General features: G+C 40.8%; 1 protein-coding gene across 4 annotated transcripts in view; it reads right to left on the bottom strand.

The window, feature by feature from the left end:
• The window catches only part of RALB (RAS like proto-oncogene B), an 83,401-nt gene that overhangs the window by 7,301 nt on the left and 53,269 nt on the right, over positions 1-22,831 (bottom strand). For all 4 annotated transcript variants that reach the window (XM_057505712.1, XM_057505711.1, XM_036886627.2 and 1 more), the window contains exon 2: positions 6,662-6,818. In XM_057505712.1, the coding sequence (XP_057361695.1) occupies positions 6,662-6,775 (114 nt within the window). In that variant the 5' untranslated portion in view covers positions 6,776-6,818. The remainder of the gene's footprint in view (positions 1-6,661; positions 6,819-22,831) is intronic.

The following is a 22,831-nucleotide window of genomic DNA, read 5'->3' as shown; positions in this document are numbered from 1 at the left end:
AGGAATATATAAAGTATTCACTGTGGCACTCTATGTGACAGCAAAAGATTAAAAACCACCCATATATGCAGCAACAGGAGTCCACATAAAGGAATTCTATGCAGCTAGAAAAAATGAGGACAAGAACTATGTACAGATATGTAAAGATCAACCAGAAGAAACTACTTTTTCAAAAGAAAAATAGGGAGGATAAAGAATAAGATACATATATATCTATATATATATACATAGAGAGACAGAATTGTGTATCTTTACAAATAGATACCTTCATATGTATGTGTATGTACATGTATGTATGATGCATGTATGTATGTATTTGCCAAAGAGCTACCCTGGGAGAACAAAATTAAACAATAAAAAGCAAACCCAATTAAAAAATAGGCAAAGTATCTGAATAGACATTTCTCCAAAGATACGCAAATGGTCAATAAGCACATGAAAAGGTGCTCAACATCACTAGTCCTTAGGGAAATGCAAATCAAAACTGCAATGAAATGCCACTTCACACCCACTAGGAAGCTATAACCAAAAAGAGAGATAGTAACAAATGGTAATGAGGATGAGGAACCCCCATACATTGTTAGGGGGATTATAAAATGGTGCAGCTGCTGTGGAAAACAGTTCTGCAGTTTCCAAAAAGGTTATACATAGAGTTACCATATGACCCAGCAAATTTCATGCCTAGATATATAACCAAGACAATTTAAGACATACATCTACACAAAAATTCATACACAAATGTTCATAGCAACATTATTCATAGTAGCCAAAAAAACAGAAATAATCCAAATGCCCATAAATTGATGACTGGATAAACAAAACTGCCTGCCATATCCAGGAAAGTGGAATATTATTCAGTCATAAAAAGGGATGAAGTACTGACTGACACTACAACATGATGAACCTTGACAAATTATGGTAAGCAACAGAAACCAGACACAAAAAGTCACATACTATATGAGTCTATTTATATAAAATGTCCGGAATAGACTAATGCATGGAAACAGGAAGCAGACTACTGGTTGCCAGGATGGGGGGAGGGGATGGGGAGTGACTGCTAGTTGAGGGGAGGGAAATGGTTCTTTTGAGTGATAAAAATGTTCTGGGGATAGTGGTGATGGCTGTACAACTTTGCGAATATACTAAGAGCCACTGAATTGTATACTTTAAAAGGGTAATATGAGTTACATCTCAATTTTTAAATAAAAGGAATTAAGTACTGATACATGCTATGAATTGGAGGAACTTCAAAACATCATGCTAAGTGAGAGAAGCCAGATATAAAGGTCATGTATAGGATGATTCCACTTATATGAATGTCCAGAATAGGCAAAACTGTAAAAACAGAAAGTGGGTGTCAGGTACGAGGAGTAGGAGGGGGGAGAAGTAATAGGCAATGATTGATGATGTGTAGGGCTTTTTTTTTTCAAGTGATGAAAATGTTCTAAAATTATGTAATGGTGATGGCTGCACATCTGTGTGAATATACTAAAAATCACCAAATCGTCTACTTTTTAAAGAGTTAATTTCATTGTATATGAATTACATCTTAATAAAACTGTAAATTTTTACAAATTTAAAAATTGAATTGAAAATATCAATATGAACTTTTGGGCCCTTTGAAGAATACTCTTTAAAAAAAACCTTGTATTGCCAATTAGCCCCTACTACTTCAAATGATTTTAAATCTAAAAACCAAAATGCTGAAAGATTTTTAGTATTAGTTTCTCTTACATTCAAACTAATAGTTACCTTAAAAAATAGAGAGAATGTGAAAATTTGCTTAAGCTCACAACAGTGTCCTTCTTTTAACTCCTTTCCCAAGAGACAAATACATGGACAAAAAAAAAAAAAACCCTGCCCAGTGCAAATCTCTGAATACCATCATAAAGCATCTCAATTGGATATTTCTGAGCTCTCAAGGTTAAAACCAGTATGAGTCCCACTGACCCCTTTGACACTGGAAGTCAGAATGCCCTAATAAGACTGCATACCTCTGTGCTAATAAAAAAGCTTGCCTATTATTAGAACATGAGATTACACACTTGATGTTTACATTTTTCCACTAGAAATAGAAAATACCCAAAGTGTTGGTATTCTTTAAGATGAACTGTATAACACTGGCCTGGCAGGACTGTGTGTGACTCACTTTGAGATGTCCAAGATGCACAAACCTAGGATGCCACACAGACCCATTCCTCCTGAGCCATGTCTGAACTGACTTTGCCAGCCACTGAAGGGATGAACTGGTTGGTTGCTGCCTGTCTCCTCAACACTAACCTCACTTCACCATAAATGGCAAATAGCTTTAAAAGTCTTCAAGTATGTTAGGCCAAGGATAAAAAGATTAAAATCCAATTTTTCTCAAAGGCAGAATTTAGACAAAAATAAAGACTTCTGGGTCTGCAGCTCCTTCCATAATCCAAATTTCAAGGCAATTCTACCATAAACTAAACTTCTTAAATTAAGAGTAAAGCATTGAATGAGGAACAAAAAGAGTATGAATGGCCCATGAGGCTTTGCACAACTGGCACCCCCAAATACAAGACTCTGTTTCTTTTCTATGAAATCAGGATTGACTAGCTGCTCTCTCAGGCAGGAGTGACGACAGCTGGCCAAACGTCCTAACTGCCAGGAGAACTTCATGAAAACAAAGATTCCCAGTTCTCAACTCCAGAAATGGTTTCAGAAGGTATTTTTTAAAAAGGTACCCCAGGAAAGTCTATGCTAAACTAGGTTTAGCAATCACTGGTAAGGTCTCTTAAAGCTCTGAAATCATAATTGGAACCATACCACCGAATACAGCAGCCACTGGCCACGTTTTAGACAGTCTACATCGCACGGTTGCACACGATACTTTTATCGCCACCAAAGGTTCTATCAGACATCATTGTTATTTCCCATTAGAAAACCAACTGAAGACTTTTCCGAATGCAAATCACTTCATCTCTATCCTTTCTTTGCTCTGATTTTTTTTTTTCTTTGAGAGGGCATCTCTCATATTTATTGATCAAATGGTTGTTAACAGTTAACAACAATAAAATTCTGTACAGGGGACTCAATGCACAATCATTAATCCACCCCAAGCCTAATTCTCATCAGTCTCCGATCTTCTGAAGCACAATGAACAAGTTCTTACATGGTGAACAAATTCTTACATAGTGAATAAGTTCTTACATGGTGAACAGTACAAGGGCATCACAGAAACTTTCGGTTTTGATCACGCATTATGAACTATAAACAATCAGGTCAGATATGAATATTTGTTTGATTTTTATACTTGATTTATATGTGAATCCCACATTTCTCCCTTATTATTATTATTATTATTTTTATTTTTAATAAAATGCTGAAGTGGTAGGTAGATGCAAGATAAAGGTAGAAAAGCTGTAAGAGGGCAAATGTAGATGATCAGGTGTGTGCCTACAGACTAAGTACTAATCCAAGCTAGACAAGGGCAACAAAACATCCACGGATGCAGATTTCTCTCAAAACAGGGGGGGTGAGGTTCTAAGCCTCACCTCTGTTGATCCCCAATTTCTCACCTGATGGCCCCCCTGCAACTGTGCCTGTCTTAGGTTGTTCCTCCCTTGAGGAATCTTACCCGTCTCTGGCTAACCAGTCATCTTCTGGGGCCATACAGGGAAATGTAAAGTTGGTAAGTGAGAGAGAAGCAATATTGTTTGAAAAGGTTAGCTTTTTACTTCTTTGCAGATTTATGCCCTGTGGGTTTTATGCCCAGCATTTGTCTTGAGGTATCTTTACCACTTGGAAGAATTATGATACTCGGTAAATTCGGTACGTTTGCTCTGACTTTTTTATACCAATTCTTCAATAACTACTGCTTTCTGGTTCTCAAATATGTTAATCCATGAGAAAAACAGACTAAAATTAAGCATAGCTTTCCCCTTGGAACTAAAGAAAGTAGAAAAGACTCTTGATTCTTCTACATGTATTTTCCCCCTCCTTTGCCATACACAAACATATAAACATACATAATAAAAATGAAAACTCCAGACTAGATTCTCTTAGTCTCCTGTGGTGTCAGCAGTGGCGCTGAACAGAATGGATCCTGGACTCACAACTCTGCCTCCAGTCAAAGGCTTCTCAACAGCAGCACTTCTGGCATTCTGACCAGGTAGCCCTTTACTGCAGGGTCCCTCCTGTGTGCTGCAGCATCTCTGGGCCACACCATCCAGGAGCCAGGAGTATCCCCCCTCCCACTGGGACAACCAAGAATATCTCAACACTGCCAGTTATTTCCTGGGGAGACAAAATTCCCCAACCTCACCACCATGAACAGACCAGTACTCTAATCCTATCTCCTTCCTCCAAATTCTTCTCCTCACCCTCTCTTCCTCCCCAGCCTCTGTTATAGAAGAAAAATAAGGAATTTGTAGTAAGCAAATCACATTAAGCAAAAATAATAGATTTACAAAGCAGACTACCAAACTTGCCTCTCTTCTTTTTATGCAAAAATGTTTTAGGTAAATTAAGCAGATTCTGCTAGATTTCCCCACTTTGGCCCCTAACATAAGATAAAGAAAAGCAAGCATCAAAAACAAAAGTTTCTCATTATTAAGATATAAGACAAGGAAGAAATTACAATTTTGGTCTGAATCTTCTTCATCTTGGGGCCCCTCTTTAAGAAGAGAATACAAATGTACACATATAATATTGGATATAAAGTAAATGTCTAGAATGAGAAAAGAAATTATAATCTATTATAATTTTTTTAATGGACAAATACTGTGGCAAACACTCCCTCAGGTGACCCCCAGTGAATCAGGCCCTTGTCTGATGCTCTCCTTTGAATGCAGAGGAACCTGTAAGTGGCTTCTAACCAATAAACATGGGAGAGTACCCCATGACTACATTTCCTCATATAAAAATCTGTCTTAGCTAACCAGAGAGATTTTCCTGCTGGCCTTGAAGAAGCAGGCAGCCACAGTATCAATCACCTATAGAAAGGTAGGTAGCAGGGAGCTGTGGGCTTCCATCCTAAATCTACAAGGAACTCAACTCTGCCAGCAACCAGGGAGCTTGGAAGAGGACCTGAGCATCAGTTAAGCTCAGAGCCACAGCCACACCCTGACTGCAGCCTTGTGAAACTCTGCACAAGGCACCCAGCTAAAGCCTTGCCAGACTCCTGACCCCTGAAACATAGATAACAAATGTGTGTTGTTTTAAGTTGCGAAAGTTATGGTAATTTGTTATACAGCAATAGAAAATAAATACAAATATCACATATCACAAAATCCAGCAAAATGACATTTTTATTAACTGCCTACCATACCTCTAAAATACCTTCCTACCTTTTCTGTTTATTTGCTGTATACTCTTTGATTATCTTGTCATATGCCAATGGTTTTGAAATATTTCCTATAGAGAATTAAAAAATTTAGTCTTTCCTCTAGCATAGTTGACCCAAATTTGCTTAGTTTATTTAGTTTAGAAAGGTTTTTTGAGCTTTACAACTACTGGACAGTACTAGTAATGAAAGTTTTAGGACTATTGTCAAATTTAGGAAAACTCTACTGAGCTTCCCTATAAAAAGTCACAAGATCTGAAAGAACCTTCCAGACCAGTTTCTAGCTCCATGTGTTTGACTCTTGTTTCTCGTTAAACTGCCCACACATTTCCAGGGCCAAATGTCCTAGGACACATCCATACCCGATATACCCCGGCCCTGCACCTCCCATCACAATGCCAGGTGAGTCTGCGCATTGGGCGGTGGGAATATTCCTGGAAGCCACTCCTACACTGGGACTGCTAGTAGTAACTTAACCACACACTAAAGTGATCTTATAATGTAGTAAACTACATAAATATATGCCTCTAAGCTCCAGCTAAATGTATCCTTAGTTCAACTTCCCTCAGCTAGATCCCAAAAACGCCTGTGGCCACTCCAACACCATGTAATGTAAGAGAAAGATGGACAGAGGGAGAGTCTTGTGAAAAGTGTTAATGTCCTTAACCAACTGTGGTTACAGCATTTTTCTTTCACAAATTGTAAAGCACATGCCCATGTGGATGTGATGCAAATGAGAGGCCTGGAGTTCACACTCTCATCTAAACACCCTGCCTGTAGCAGCAAATGGCCATCAAGCAGGATTGTCTGTTGCCACAAGAATCAAGACTGTGCTGTCACACTGGACCCAGCACCAGTCATATTATCCACCTTAAGTGATGTAAATTTGGGGCGAGGATGGTGCAAGCCTCACCTTCCTGCATGGAAGAACAAGGGAGAACCTGATGTCTATCACTTGAGAAAAGATTAAGTCTATGACAACTTAGTTCTCCCTTTCAATTCCTCCCAAAATTGACTGTCACAAAGCTCACCATCAGACCTGTTCTTCAGAAATACCTGTATAGAAGTCCTTCCTTCCTCCCTTGCTCCTGCCAGAAAGAAGCTCAAAGTATAGCATAGAGAGAAATGCAAGCAGAGACTCTCACATCCCTGCCCCAGTTGAAATTACAACCTGAAAACCAGCAATCCAGATCTTATCACACCCCCATAAAATTATTCAGAAACCACCTTAACACAAAATTGCCCCATGATCCTCTATGCACATGGGGGAATGGGCACATAAACACAGCTGGAGATGGACACAGCTACAGTAGACAATGCTGGCAGTGGTCTGGGCCTGGTGTGTCTTACCTCATCATACATGAACTGAAGTGTCAGAGCCGACTTGCCTACCCCTCCACTGCCAACCATGATCACCTTGTGAAGGACCAAGGAGCTCTGGTTCTTGCTCTTGTTTGCAGCCATCCTGCTGGTTTTCTGAGGTTGCAACACGCAGACAGAAGACCAGCTGCCAATGAAAAAGACAAAGACTTAGAGGTGGTTTGGTTTCCACACGGCTGACATCCAATGAAATCCACATGCTCCAGAAAAGCCTAACTCAGACATTCCAACAGAGAAGTACTTCTTCTGGGCTCCTGGAAGAAAGAAAAGCCCTCCAACAACTGTGGATATCATTTACCACTGCAGAGCCAAAGCCAAGGCAGGGTGAAAGAAAGAAATGGGTATGCACACCCAACACCTGTAGCACTGGAGAGGGCCGGGAGGCCCCCACCAAACACCAGCACCACCTCAGCAGCCTTTACCATGCGGAGTGACCAGAGAGCTCCGAGTCCCAGTTTTCCACCAGTACCCAAGTCATGTGGCACCATGGAGAACCCCAGAACTCGGGGACCTCCATCTTCATCCCCTTGTGCTAGCTCCTCTCCCCTGCTCTGTACCTGTACCTGTACCCCCTGTACCCCCTTTGCCCCCCACCACACACTTGCTTAGCCCTCCATGTGGACTGAGGAAGCAAACTGGAACAGGAGAAGTAAACGTATTGTTTATAAGAAGCACCCCCCTTCTTGGTATGACAGAGTGAGAAGAAGCAGAACTAAATGGTTTGCTCCAAACGTATGTAAAGTGATGTACTATAATGAGGTAAATTTTTCTATAATAAATCTATTAGTCAAAATCAGATTAATCTCATCAGAAGTGAGATAAAAATGAGTAGAGCACCCAGGGAATTGTGGGAAGATATAGTTTTCTGAAAAAGAAAATCTAACAGATACCTGGAACTTATTGTAACGCAAATGCTAATATTTGCATTTCAACCAATTTGTATGGAAAAACCTCTTTCACATATACCACAGTGTAAGAAAAAAGGACATGGACTCAGGCGTCTCATGGGCCCAAGTCTGGCTCTGCCACTTGTGAGCCATGTGACCTAGAACTATTCAATTTCTCCAAACCAGTTTTCTTACCTGAAAAAAACAAGTAAACCACCACCTAACTTGCAGGATTTTTCTGATGATTAAATGAGATAACATGAAAGACTTAAGCACAAAGCCAAACACACAGTAGGAACTTAATAAAGGTTGGTTTCTGTCCTACCAAATTTTAAGAGGGCTTTATTTCCTAAATACAGCAGGCTAATTTCTAATGACAAGTTCTATTTCCATTACTGCTGACAAAGTAACCAGAAAAATAAATAAATATGCACAACACACACACACAAATCATTGGACAAAATAATAAAATAACATTGTTTTAAGTCAGTGGTTTCCATCCTTTGCTGGGATCACCTAGGAGGTTTTAAAAATATCCTGATGCTGGGTCCCACCCTGGAAATTCTGATAGAATTGGTCTGGGATGCAGCCCGGACACAGGACTTCTAGAAGCTTCTCAGGTGCTAGTGAACATGCAAGGTTGAGAACTTCTTTTACATGCACAGCTGAGCTCAAAAGAAAACAAGAAATCCCCAAGAAAGGGTGAAAAAAAATCAAGGTAGTAAAAGTTGGCATTCCTGCAGTATTAGATGGCTGCTGTTCTTAGCTTTGGATTTAACAAACACACAGGTCGAGGAGACCAGATGCCTGTCCCGGGGGTAGTCAGAATTGAGACCTCTTCTTCATTGCGACTGAGAGGCCAAGACCCACAGAGGAGCACACCTTCAGGTAAAGACTGGACTCGAAAATCATCTGCTCACTTACAGGAGATGACCACAAGGAAGTTTGCCTGAGCCCAGCTGTAGAGAGTGCACTCTGAAAATCTGTAACCACAGCACTCCTCAAAGTCAAGAAGCACACATGAAAGGTAGTCCCAAGGCTGGCTGCAGTGCTGGAGCCCAAGGCACAGGGCTAAACAAAACCTCTGCAGGGCTGCCATGCAGACAGGTTTTTCTTTTTTTTTTTTGAGAGGGCATCTCTCATATTTGTTGATCAAATGGTTGTTAACAACAATAAAATTCTGTATAGGGACTCAATGCACAATCATTAATCAACCCCAAGCCTAATTCTCAACAGTCTCCAATCTTCTGAAGCATAACGAACAAGTTCTTACATGGTGAACAAATTCTTACATAGTGAATAAGTTCTTACATGGTGAACAGTGCAAGGGCAGTCATCACAGAAACTTTCAGTTTTGATCACACATTATGAACTATAAACAATCAGGTCAAATATGAATATTTGTTTGATTTTTATACCTGATTTATATGTGAATCCCACATCTCTCCCTTATTATTATTTTTATTTTTTTATTTTTAATAAAATGCTGAAGTGGTAGGTAGATGCAAGATAAAGGTAGAAAAGCTGTAAGAGGGCAAATGTAGATGATCAGGTGTGTGCCTACAGACTAAGTACTAATCCAAGCTAGACAAGGGCAACAAAACATCCACGGATGCAGATTTCTCTCAAAACAGGGGGGGTGAGGTTCTAAGCCTCACCTCTGTTGATCCCCAATTTCTCACCTGATGGCCCCCCTGCAACTGTGCCTGTCTTAGGTTGTTCCTCCCTTGAGGAATCTTACCCGTCTCTGGCTAACCAGTCATCTTCTGGGGCCATACAGGGAAATGTAAAGTTGGTAAGTGAGAGAGAAGCAATATTGTTTGAAAAGGTTAGCTTTTTACTTCTTTGCAGATTTATGCCCTGTGGGTTTTATGCCCAGCATTTGTCTTGAGGTATCTTTACCACTTGGAAGAATTATGATACTCAGTAATTTCGATATGAGGCACGAATTCTACTTAAGGGTTGTAATTAGGAAGGAAGAAGAAAAGCTATAGAAGTAGCAGACGGAAGAAAACATGGGAAGATTGATTATTTCTTTGACATATCTTCTTGTAGAGTAACATAAGCATGTATAGGTTTTAAACTACTAATTAAATTGCATACACACATTAACATAATAGGAATACAGTTACATAACCAAAGCAGACCTACAATTACCAGCCATCTCCAGTGAAACCAAAAAAACCAGTTAGGCACCCTAGGCATTTGTGAAAACTTATCAATGATATGATGGATATTGTCTAACTGAATTTGAATAGTAAGAGAAAAATCAGACAAATTAAAACAACACATTCCTGGGAACTGTTCACATCCTATATGTTCTTTTAACAGTAGATAGTCTATAGTCGCAAGATTTTGGAGCGCTGCAACTTGCACTTCTCCTAATTCTTGGTTGAGTTCCGACAGTATAGATCCAGTCTAATTTGTTGTTTTACTGTATGCACAGGCCAGCTTAGATATCTCCTTCTTCATTCCAATGGCAAGTCCAGGAACCGGTGGGATAAATGCAGCTACAACTGCAACAGCGCCAGGATCTTTGTTGAAGTTTTTTGATGATCATCTTCTGGAATGACTCTTCCAGAGGATGTTGATGTTAGAAGTTCTTCTTCATATCGTATCTTAATTCGTTTTCTGGGTAGCCAAAATTAGGCTTTGATCTCTGTATAAACGCAAACAAACCCTTTGCCTACACTTTGATATGCCCTTTATACCATTGTGAAGAACTTACTGGAGATTACCACACCGGAACTGCCTTTTTTTTTTTTTATAAAGAGAAAGGAATATTATCAGAAAAATGTATTTCCATAGCTGATCGAGGTTTTTCTTTTTAAAGACGCTCAGGAGTTGCATTGCTAAAGGCCACAGACAGAAGACCACAGTTCCAACCTACGGAGCACCTAAGAAAATCACCATACAGAGAGACAGCATCCAAACAAATAGAACTTTTCAGACAGCTCTTAAAAAAGCATTATATGATCATTTCTAACAAAGACAAAATCAAAATGTGATAAAAATGACATTACCAAAAGACCAGGAGTTGAACAAGAACCATTCTGAACGTCCAAAATATTTTTTTAAGTATGTAAGATGAAAAGTAATAAAACCATAGGGGAGGAGAAACTAGTTTTTTCTCTACCTATCTTTGGTTCATAGGCTGGATCCCTGCAAATTAGACTTACAAAAGAGATTAACCAGAGAAAAACAGATCGAAGCCTATGAATGTGTGCATCTCACATGCATAGAGGAGACCTCAGTGATGAGTAACTCAAAGGGAGGGGTTAGACCTTGGGCTTATACAGCATCTTAACAAAATAACAATAAATTTTGTAGAGAAATGACAAGACAAAGGAAAAGGACTTTGCCCTTCTACAGGTGGCAAATTGTGGGAAGGCAGATACTATATGGGGAAACCATGGAAGATGAGGGCTAGTGAGTGAGGTTTGTTGTGTAGATTCCTCTGGTGCCATCTCTGGGCTGTTAAGAGTCTAGAGTTTGTCTCAGGTGATTTGGAATCATCCAGCTGTTCCCGGAAGAGGGGGAGGCAGAGAATTGTTCTTTGTGTCTGTTACTTTTCAATTGCCTTCAGCTCAAAAGCATCCTTAAGTCAAAGTGATACTTTCTGAGGTGGCATACTCTAAACCCTTTCAGTGCTCAGTTGAAAATTTAGAAAACACACAAAAACTATCTTCAAAAAGAGAGAAAAAACCACCTACGATCATGCCATCCACAGAATTCACTATTAACAATATATTTCCTGCCAGTATTTTAATCTATATATTCCTATATTTAAAATCTATTTGAAAGCATATTTACATAGTTTTGCATGTTATCTTTCATATACTCTGTCTTCTTAAACAAAGCATACTAAATGTATTTAAACATTTTCTTGATGCTTTAAGGCTTGAAATCCCCCAGAAAATCAGTAATATGCACAGCCTTGGGCTGCTGGAGTGTCTGCTTGTCCTGCCCCCTTACACCGGACTGTAGGTTTACTTGACTACACCAGGCCTTCTTCCCACTCCCCCTTTCCTTAAAAAATAAGTGTTCCAAGCAATTAACTAGATAATTAAGCACATTTGAATTGTGACTAAAATAGAATAAATGGGATAAGGAGCAGGCCTCCCCAAAACGCTTCAGAAAGGAACCTTGCTTCCTATGAATTATCATAATTGTATGAAAATTGAGAGAGAATTTTCCCAGGGTTGGGGGAGCTTTCAAACACTTGTAGAAATCTAATTCTGAGCTGTTGTTTTCAAAAAATCAAGTCAATTTCTTCAGAAGAAACCATAATAAATGAAGACTAGTCAACGAATCCACAGGTATCTGCCAAAATATCTGTGCTCATGGCTAAAACTGAAATAACCAGGATACATATGTCTAATCCACAAACTTCTTCAGTCAACTTGCAATGATGAGGGGAAAGACAGGAGAAAGGCAGAGGTGCCAGTCACGTGCCCATTACTGAACCAGCCCTGGAAATGGAAATGTGGACCTGTGGACTCCTGTTAGTGGAGACAATGAACCCCTATCCATCAAGCTGCTGTTAGTCTGCTCACTGTTGTTGTCTGTTTTCACTCCTGCCATGCTGCATTACAGAAACAGTCTGCCTGCTGGTTTGGAGAGACTAGCAGATGACTATGGTACAGGGTAACAAACACCCTGGCAGGAGTATGCAGGAGGCACTCCGAGAACACAGAGGGGCCATCCACACCAGAGGGCTGGCCAGGGAAGTGCCCTTGGAGGGAGCCCCAGAGGAACTAAGATGTGAAGGGGCTGCCTAGACAAAGGCACAGGGGAGCTACCTGGAAAACCACTCAGCCTTAGGAGGCTCATGAAGGTGACTTAATACTTAATAATGGATATGCCTAGACAATAAATGTGTTCTTAAAAGATAACACAAGTAATCTTTTCCCTAACATTTTATTATGAAAAGTTACAAACTTTCAGAAAAGTTGAAAAAACTGCACAGTGAATCTATATACCACCACCTGTCTAACAATATTTTGCTCTAGTTGCTTTATCACAAAACCCAGGTGGCTGGTATCCCTCTACCTGCCCATCAATCCATCTTATTTTTTTATGTGTTTCCATGTAAACTGTGTCATCTGGACACTCCATCCCTAACTTCAGCACAGTCATCCACTTTTTAACAAAGCGATTATCCTTTCCCCACTGCCTTCGCTGACCATTTCAGAACTACCGCCGTGGTGCTTGCAAACCACCCAGTGTCTTCCATGAGCTCTCTCTTTGGGTTTGTAGCCCATACACAAAAACCATACCATAGACCTTCCAACAAGAGGAATTTGGGCCCAAACACCAAGCCTGGCATGGCTCTCACTTGAGAGTCAGAAGTCTTTTACAGGGAGCTTAAGAAACATACCGACAGATACCCTTTAATATAGGCCCCCACTGACTAACAGGAAAACTCTGTAGTTTGATTCATTTTGGTCCAGAAACATTTAAGCACTAAGTGGGTCTCTGCCCTTAGAAAACACAATCTCCCATAGAAAGACATATAAAGTATTTAAATATAGTTTCTCACATGCAGTGATAAAGACAGCAAAGGTGCGACAGAAAGGATAATGAACTCAGGCAGAGAATAAGGAAAGCCTCAAAATCAAACAACAGTTCACTCAGCAGATGGGGGTGGAAAGGGGAGCCTTCCATGCATAAGAGACACAGGCAAAGCGACAAAGGCATGAAACAACACTGCAGGGCCAAGCATCACGTGACACTGAAGCCTAAGACACGGGGTGGGGACAAGGCTGGGTGAAGGGTCTCAAAACATAGACATGTTCATCTACCAATGGGCCTACAGTGCTGTCTTAAGGATTGTATCCTAGAAAAAAACGGGTAGTCACGGCAAGGCGGTACTCCACCCAGCTTAGTTTTTATGGCCCTGCATCATTAAGAATAAACCCATCGCCTCCCATACAGAAAGACAAGACCCTCCAAACTAAAAGAGCCTCATTTAGATGGCTTGGCAGGGAAGCAGAGAGTTGGTAAGTGCTTTTTCTATGTAATGTTCTAGGATACATTAACATTAGGTAGGGCTCTCTACCACTTAACATTAATGCACATACCAGAACATATAAATACTTGAGAAGTAAAATTTTGAAAGCCAATCACAGTATATAAACCATGCTAATGCATGTTAGGAGGAAGGGGTGGTTCTACAGGAACTTATCCTATAGGCTAATAGTCACTAATCTTTTGTTAAACTTAAAGCTAGGAGAAAGTAAGTTGGTAGGTAGAGTCCAAACGCCACCCTGTTCTGTACCATGGAGTTGTCATGAAAATCAAATGAGAATTCACAAATGCAGAGGAAAACCTACTCCTCCACTCTCCCTTATAAAATCCAAGTGTCCTAAGTAATATGGTATACAAACGCACATGGGAAACTATTAAACACTATACAACAGGCAAAGAATTGCATTCAGCACTTTTTCCCTAGATAGTATTACTTGGAGGTAACCTGGATATTACTAATAGGCCATAATCATAATATTTGAGTTTCCCAAAATATTATCCATGTTTTTAATCCTTTAAAATCAATCAAAAAGGAAAACAATCCTAAATCTGGAATAACATAAGCACCAAACTAATTAAGGACAGTAATGAAAAGACACAATTTAAAAGTTAGGAATTCATGAGTCCCTACCTATAATAAATATCAAAGAAATAAGAAGAAGGGTGGACTCTTGCTTACAGTGGAACATCAGAGGCAGACTGATAAACATAGAGGGTGCACTGAGTTGGAAAATCAGTATTTTGCAAGTATCATAGCAAAAACCAGTTCAGGAAAGAAAATCATTAATAGACGCTAAATCTAAAGGGGGAGATTTGGATGAGGAACAGGAGATTTGCATGGTTTTTAAGTGTCTCCACACATTACTTATGAATCAGAATCTGCATTTGTTTTTCACGTTTTTATTGTATGTATGAGGTACATACAGTAAAATGCACAGGTCTTAGTGTGATTTGATACAGCTTGATGGATTTTTACATGTGTATACAATCATGCAACCATTGCTCAAATCAAGATATCAAACATTCTATCTTTTCCACCTTCACCTATCCCACTCTTCCACCTGCCCTCCTCCCCATGGCAACCACCAGTCTGTTCTCTGAAACTAGGAGTCTATTTCCATTGTTTGTTCACTTATTTTGTTTTTTAGATTCCACATAAAAGTGAAACTATATACTATTTATCTTTCTCTGACTATTTTCACTTAGCATGATATCCTCTAGGTCCATCCATGTTGTCACAAATGGCAAGCTTTTGTTCTTTTTTTATGGGTGAATAATATTCCATTATACATATATGTACCACTTTTTTTATCTGTTCATCTATCAGTGGACCTTTGGATTGCTTCCACATCTTGACTGTTGTAAATAATGCTACAATAAACATAGGAGTTATCCATATTTTTGGATTAGTGATTTTGTTTTCTATGGGTAAATTCCCAGAAGTGGGTCATATTGTACTTCTATTTTTTGTTTTTTAAGAAGCCTCCTGTAGAGAAAGTGAAGGTTCCTATGGCCAGGATTCTCACCTGGCCCTGACTGGCTTGCTCACTCACACATGTGGGCAAAACATTGTTATTGACTCTATATAAAGAGCTCCTGCCACTGCTCTGGATGACACAGTGGTACAGCTGCTGCATGGCTGCAGGAGAGCAGAGACTGGTTTGGTGGCAGTGCCAAGGCCAGAAACTGAGACAACTGCGGGGGGCAAAGAGGCCCAGAGGCAGAGACTGGCTTGCTGCATGCAGGCTTGCTCTGAGTGGACAGGATTCTAGTGACTGACCTGCCACCATGGGAATAAAGTTGGGTATAAACCCTTTTACCCCAAGAACGAATGTCATTCCTTGGTTCACTCCAGTGAACTTGGATTCATTCATGGGAGGGGTGCTTCATCGGGCTGCCCCTATGGATGGGAAGACATTCGAGTGTGCCCCAATAGACATGTGGTCCTATGTGGCTTGCCTCCTAGAGGACTGGGCCACACCCCAAGACTGGGAAGAGGTGGAGGCAACATCTGAGGCAGTAAAGTTGGCCCTCATCAAAATAGGGAGCTCCTAAGAGAAACAGAGTTCCTGTGAGGTGGTGGGAACTGTGGGGAGGTTTTTCTCACAGTATTGAGAAAGGCTGAAAGATGGCAGTGTGAGAAGTGAGACAGAGACCTCCTCCTAAAACCACATATAATACAAAAATATAATTAATAAAACTAATTCTTCTGAAAGAGCAACAGGAAAGAGGGCTGCACAAGACTGCATACACCTAGAGAAAAGAGAAGACCTCATGGAACAGGGTAATGTACCAAAGCTGTGATGCAGCAGGACCCAAGCCCTTCTCCCACCCCAGCTCATGGTGGGAGGAAGAGAAACAGAGCGGGGAGGGAGTGGAGGCCTGGGACTGCTGAATACCTAGCCCTGGAGATCTGCTCTGGGAGCATGAACCAACTTTGCATGGTGCTATGGTGACTAGTGGGGTTGGAAAGCTAAGACAGGCAGAATACCAAGGCTGACCCAGAAAGAAACAGAAAATCTGAACAGACCAATTACTAGAAACAAAATTGAATTAGTAAAAAAAAAACTACCAAAGAACAAAACCCTGACCCAGATGGCTTCACTGCTGAATTTCATGAAACATTTAGTGAAGATCTAATACCCATTCTCCTTAAAGTTTTCCAAAATGTAGAAGAGGAAGGAATACTTCCAAACTCATTCTATGAGGCCAGCATCACCCTAATACCAAAACCAGGCAAAGACACCACAAAAAAAGAAAATTACAGACCAATATCCCTGATAAACATAGATGCAAAAATACTCAACAAAATATTAGCAAACCAAATTAAAAAATACATCAAAAAGATCATCCATCATGATCAAGTAGAATTTCTTCCGGGGATGCAAGGATGGTACAATATTAGAAAATCCATCAACATCATCCACCACATCAACAAAAAGAAGGACTAAAACCACATGATCATCTCCATAAATGCCAAAAAAGCATTCAACAAAATTCAACATCCATTCATGATAAAAACTCTCAACAAAATGGGTTTAAAGGGCAAGTACCCTCAACATAATAAAGGCCATATATGACAAACCCACAGCCAACATCATACTTAACAGTGAGAAGCTGAAAGCCTTTCCTTTAAGATGGGGAACAAGACAAGGATGCTCACTCTCTCTACTTTTATTCAACATAGTACTGGAGGTCCTCACCATGGCAATCAGACAACACAAAGAAATAAAAGGCATCCAGATTGGTAAAGAAGTTAAACTGTCACTGTTTGCAGATGACATGATATTGTACATAAAAAACCCTAAAGAATCCACTCCAAAACTACTAGTTCTAATATCTGAATTCAGCAACATTGCAGGATACAAAATTAATACACAGAAATCTGTTGCACTTTTATACACTACAGATAAACTAACATAAAAATAAATCAGGAAAACAATTCCATTCACAATTACATCAAAAAGAATAAAATACCTAGGAATAAACCTAATGTAGGAAGTGAAAAACCTATACACTGAAAACTACAAGACACTCATGAGAAAAATTAAAGAAGATACTAATAAATGGAAACACATTCCACGCTTATGGATAGGAAGAATTAATATTGTCAAAATGGCCATTGTGCCTAAAGCAATCTAGATTCGATGCAATCCCTATCAAAATACCAACAGCATTCTTCAAGAACTAGAGAAAATAATTATAAAATTCATATGGAACCACAAAAGATCCCGAATAGCCAAAGCAATCGTGAGAAGGAAGAATAAAGCTGGGGGGATTATGCTCCTGGACATCAAGCTCTACTACAAAGCCACAGTAATCAAGACAATTTGGTACTGGCACAGTAACAGACTAGAGAGCCCAGATATAAACCCGAGTATATATAGTCAATTAATATACAATAAAGGAGCCATGGACATACAATGGGGAAAGGACAACCTCTTCAACACCTGTTGTTGGCAAAACTGGACAGCTACATGCAAGAGAATGAAACTGGATTATTGCGTATCCCCATACACAAAAGTAAACTCGAAATGGATCAAAGACCTGAATGTAAGTCATGAAACCATAAAACTCTTAGAAGATAACATAGGCAAAAATCTCCTGAATATAAACATGAGCAACTTTTTCCTGAATGCATCTCCTTGACCAAGGGAAACAAAAGCAAAAATGAACCCATGGGACTACATCAAACTTAAAAGCTTCTGTATAGCAAAGGGCACCATCAACAGAACAAGAAGGCATTCTACAGTATGGGAGAATATATTTGTAAACGACATATCCAACAAGGGGTCAACATCCAAAATACATAAAGAACTCACACACCTCAACACCCAAAAAGCAAATAACCCAATTAAAAAATGGGCAGTGGATATGAACAGACACTTCAAAGAAGAAATTCAGTTCACCAACAGGCACATGAAAAGATGCTCCGTATCACTAATCATCAGAGAAATGCAAATAAAAACCACAATGAGGTATCACCTCATATCAGTTGGATGGCCAGTATCGAAAAGACTAAGAACAACAAATGCTGGTGAGGATGTGGAGAAAGGGGAACCCTCCTACACTCCTGGTGAGAATGTAAACTAATTCAACCATTGTGGAAAGCAATATGGAGGTTCCTCAAAAAACTAAAAATAGAAATACCATTTGACTCTGGAAACCCACTTCTAGGAATTTACCCAAAGAATATAATTTCTCAGATTGAGAAAGACATATGCACCCCTATGTTTATTGCAGCACTATTTACAATAGCTAAGGAAGCAACCTAAGGTCCATCAGTAAATGAATGGATAAAGAAGATGTGGTACATATACACAATGGAATACTACCCAGCCATAAGAAAGAAATTAATTCTACAATTTGCAACAACATGGATGGAGGTGGAGGATATTATGCTCAGTGAAATAAGCCAGGCGGAGCAAGACAAGTACCAAATGATTTCTCTCATTTGTGGTGTATAACAATGAAGCAAAACTGAAGGAACAAAACAGCAACAGACTCACAGACTCCAAGAAGGGACTAGTGGTTACCAAAGGGATGGAGTGTGGGAGGGCGGGTGTGGAGGGAGGGAGAAGGGGAATCAAGGGTATTATGATTGGCACACACGGTGTAACGGGTATCAGGGGGAAGACAGTGTAGCACAGAGAAGGCAAATAGTAACTCTGTGGCATTTTACTACACTGATGGGCAGTGACTGCAATGGGGTATGGAGGGAACACGATAACAGGGGTGAATGTAGTAACCACATTGTTTTTTCATGTGAAACCTTCATAAGAGTGTATATCAATAATAACTTAATAACATAAATAAATAAAAGAAAAAAGCTGTAAGGGAGAAAGACGTCCTCCTGCAAGAATCACGAGAGGAGGCAGCACAAGAACACAAGCTGCAAGGTGTCGTTGAGGAGGTAAAAAATTTGTTGGTAACTGAAATGTGTCACTACAAGGTGCTGTGGAAATGGTAAAAGATGTCTTCTTAGCCTGGGAGGAAGCAGCACTAGAGCCCGAGAAGCAGCAGCACAAGAAGAAGTAGCACAAGAGTGCAGGCTGCGAGATGAAGGATGTAGTGGAGCCGTCAGCCCCAGAAATGGAGGAGCGGAGGTTTGATGAACAGCTGGGGGTGGAGGCCCTGCCGGTCCAGAGGCATCAGCCCCTCCTCAGTTGAAACCATGCCCAGTTGAAAGCTGGTGGAAAGCCTGAAAGAAAATAAAGACTCACAACCACTGGTTCCTCCAGGAGAGGTGCAGCCCCCTCCCCAAATCATGGAGCCCTCTATGCTCTGCTCCTATCCTCAGGCTCAAGCAATGAAAGCACAAAAGGAAATACAGTCAGCTTCTCAAAAGAAAATTATAAAGGGCCCTGTGAAGGTCACAAGGACCCAGATGTGGATTGATTTGATATAGGCAGGAGCAGACAGAGAGAAATTGGATGGAAAGTCAAACAACATCTTACTGGAGCTGTGGCAACAATTGAAAACAGAGCAGTGGTTCCGGCTGCTGAGGGTGAAGAAGCAGAAGCCAGAGACAAAGGGACAAGACCGGCCTGTGTTTCTGCAAGACTTTCTGCTGGAGAGGCTGGAGAAGGTTGGTATTTTAAGGCCCTCCCATGGTCCTTTTGGTTAACTCATTTGAGTAGAACTGGTTTGAATACAGCCAGGATGACCACTTGGTGGCAATGGATCTCCTCAGGCTTGAGGGTTATTATAATTTGTCATAATTTTTGTTATTTGTATATTGTCATAGCCTCTGTTGTTACTATGAAATTTGGTTCCAATGTTCTAGCTTCCTCACATAGGGACCACTACAGAATATTGAGGGCACATAGATAGAGAGGTGAGAATCCTGGAGGAATGGAGTGTGGAGAAAATGAAGGTTCCTATGTCATGATTCTCATCTGGATATGGTCGCTTGCTCACTACACACATGAGCAATACGGTGTTACTGACTCTATAAAGTGCTCTGGGCTGCTACATGGCTGCAGGAGAGCAGAGGCTGGAGTGGTGGCAGTGCCAATGACAGAGACTGAGATGGCTGTGGTGGGTAGAGAGGCCCAGGAGCAGAGACCGGCCTGCTGCATGCAGACTCGCTCTGAGTGGATGGGATTCTAGTGATTGACCTGCCACCATGGGAATAAAGTTGGATATAAACTCTTTCACCGTAAGAACATTCCACTGTCATTCTTTTGGTCTCATTGAATCCATAGTGAACTTGTCTGGGGCTGGAACTCATTGGCAAGACAGCTTCTAACACCAAATTATTAAATAGTTTTGACAAAAAGAGGGACTGTATATACCACTGTTCCTGTGTGTAAGAGTAAGTGAGGGGTCAGACCTCCCTTTCTGTGTTGAATCCCTACATCACTGTCATTTTAATGACACAACACAAACTCATGTAATTTGTAAACACTCTCATATGCACTCCTTGGGCAGAGAAGTGTTCTTCTCTTCATAGGTGTGTCTCCAGGGCTTACAATTCTAACCTACAGTGCATCAGAGAACTAGGAATGCCCAGATAATGAATAAAGGAGTTAATGAAGAGGGAAGAGTTTTAAGAAATAAAAATGACACATTTTAAACAATTTTCTGAAACACTAGGCCACATTCTCATCCATGTTCTATTAAGGAAATACTGTCTCTTGAATATTCTATTGTGACATTAATTCCAGAAGCCATTAAAGTAGCAACCCTCCTCAGTCTTTTTGATTGTTTAACAATAAAGGCAATTAGGTATGTCTGGCCAATGGGTTTCAGCCCCAGGCAAGTTCACTATGGATTCAGGGAGACCCAGGAATGACAATGGCACATTCTTGAGGGTGAAAGGATTTATTACCGGGCTTATTCTCCCAGAGATAGGTCAAGCACTAGAATTACAATGGTCTGCAGGTCTGCAATCCTCCTTCCTCTCTGTCTCCACCCAGAGCACTGGGCACAGCTCTTTACATAGTGATTCAGTCAGTAATAGCTAATTGCCTCCGGGTGTGGAAGCAGTAACCTAGCAGCAGGCCAGTTACATCATCAAGTATTTTAGGTTCAGGTGAGGATCCTGGCCACTGGAACTTCAATTTTCCCCACACTCCACCCCTCCAGGATTTTTGCCTCACAATCAACATGCTCTCAATCTTCCACAATGGTCCCTGTGTGCAAAAGCTGGAGCACTGTAACCAGATTCCACAGCAGCAACAGATGATAACAAGAGAGATAATAACAAAAGTTAAGATACAACAAGATTTTGATACAGGTAACAAAAATTATAATAATCCTCAAACCTGAGGGGGTTATTTCAGCTATATTCAAAACCAGTTCTATTCAGGTAAGTTCATGACTCACAGGTAGTAGTGGCGCAGATAGGGAACTCCATGCACTCCAGAGAGTAGGTTTTTTTGCTAAGGTGTGTGCCTAATCTACAAAAACCTTAAGGGTGATAAGACACGTTTTAATGACACAAACATAGGCAAATCTTGTCCATCAGGTAGGATGCATGCAAGAGACTGATAGGACTATGTGATAGGAGAGTGATAGGACTATGGCAGGAAGGGGGTCCCATCCAGGTCTAGTATACCATACCTTTACCCCTCTTCCCATTGGGGTTACTGAGGGAGCTATATATAGTGCTACTGGAGATGCATGCATTGGCCATAATGATAAAACAAAACTCCCCAGTAAGATGCTCCTACCTTCTAGCCATTCAGGATATACTACTGTGATCTTTGGGGGCCACTCTGCTGTTACTCCAGGAATACATAAGAGGCCAGCTTCCAGGCCTTGTCCCCAAGGTGCCAAAAGGACCAGCCATCATTGGTCCATGTGTCAAAATGTCCAAGGCCACATCCACTCTATGGAGTCTCCAGGGTTTACTGCAGTTGGTGCTGGCAGCAATATGTTATTCTGGCGGCCAAACCTTGGCTTCAACGATTCTTCCTTGGTTTGTACTTGCAGTTTGTGTAGGGGAGGAGTTGTATAGGAGTTGTGTATGTGTCAACATGTCTACAGGGCTCAGGGCTCCCTTTCGGGGTTTCTCATTCAAACACTGTAGCACAGTCCATAAGCTGACTGACCATCCCACAGACTATTGGTGTCTGACTTCAGTCCAGATTTAAACCATTTTACCTCTCTATCATGCCTGCTGCAGTAAGACTGTATGACAGATGAAACTTCCACTTGATTACCAACTGTTGCACCCATTCTTGTACTGCATGCCCAGTAAAGTGGGTACCTTGATCACTCTCAACTACCTGTGGTCATCCAGAGGCTGCTAAGAGACACTCCAGGCTGCTTTTGGTTGTCTGTTGGTCTGCACGTGTAGGAAAAGCAACCAGAAGTCCAGTAGCTGTGTCCATACTGGTACCCTTCTGACACAGGCAGAGGCCCAATATAATCTATCTGCCACCTGACAAGGGGTATCAGCCCCTTAGCTATTGTCCCATGTTGCTGTGGAACTTGGTCCCTTTTAGGGCATATGATGCACTCCTGCCGGGCTCTGCTGACTTCTTCAAAGGTCAAAGACAAGCCCCACTGGTGGGCTAGATCCCACATTGTCTTTTTCCCCAAGTGCAATGAATGCCGATATAATCATTGAGGCACATCAGAGGAAGGCTTTCCTTCTATCCAATGTACTTGGGCCAATTCATCTGCTTCATCATTTCCTGGGGATGCCAGTGGCAAATGACCTGTCACATGATATACTGTTATTATTTGTCTGACCACAGGCCCATAAGTCTTG

This window comes from Manis pentadactyla, chromosome 8 (assembly GCF_030020395.1).
Source record: "Manis pentadactyla isolate mManPen7 chromosome 8, mManPen7.hap1, whole genome shotgun sequence".
Lineage (NCBI taxonomy): Eukaryota > Metazoa > Chordata > Mammalia > Pholidota > Manidae > Manis > Manis pentadactyla.
This window is presented reverse-complemented; position numbering and strand designations above follow the sequence as displayed.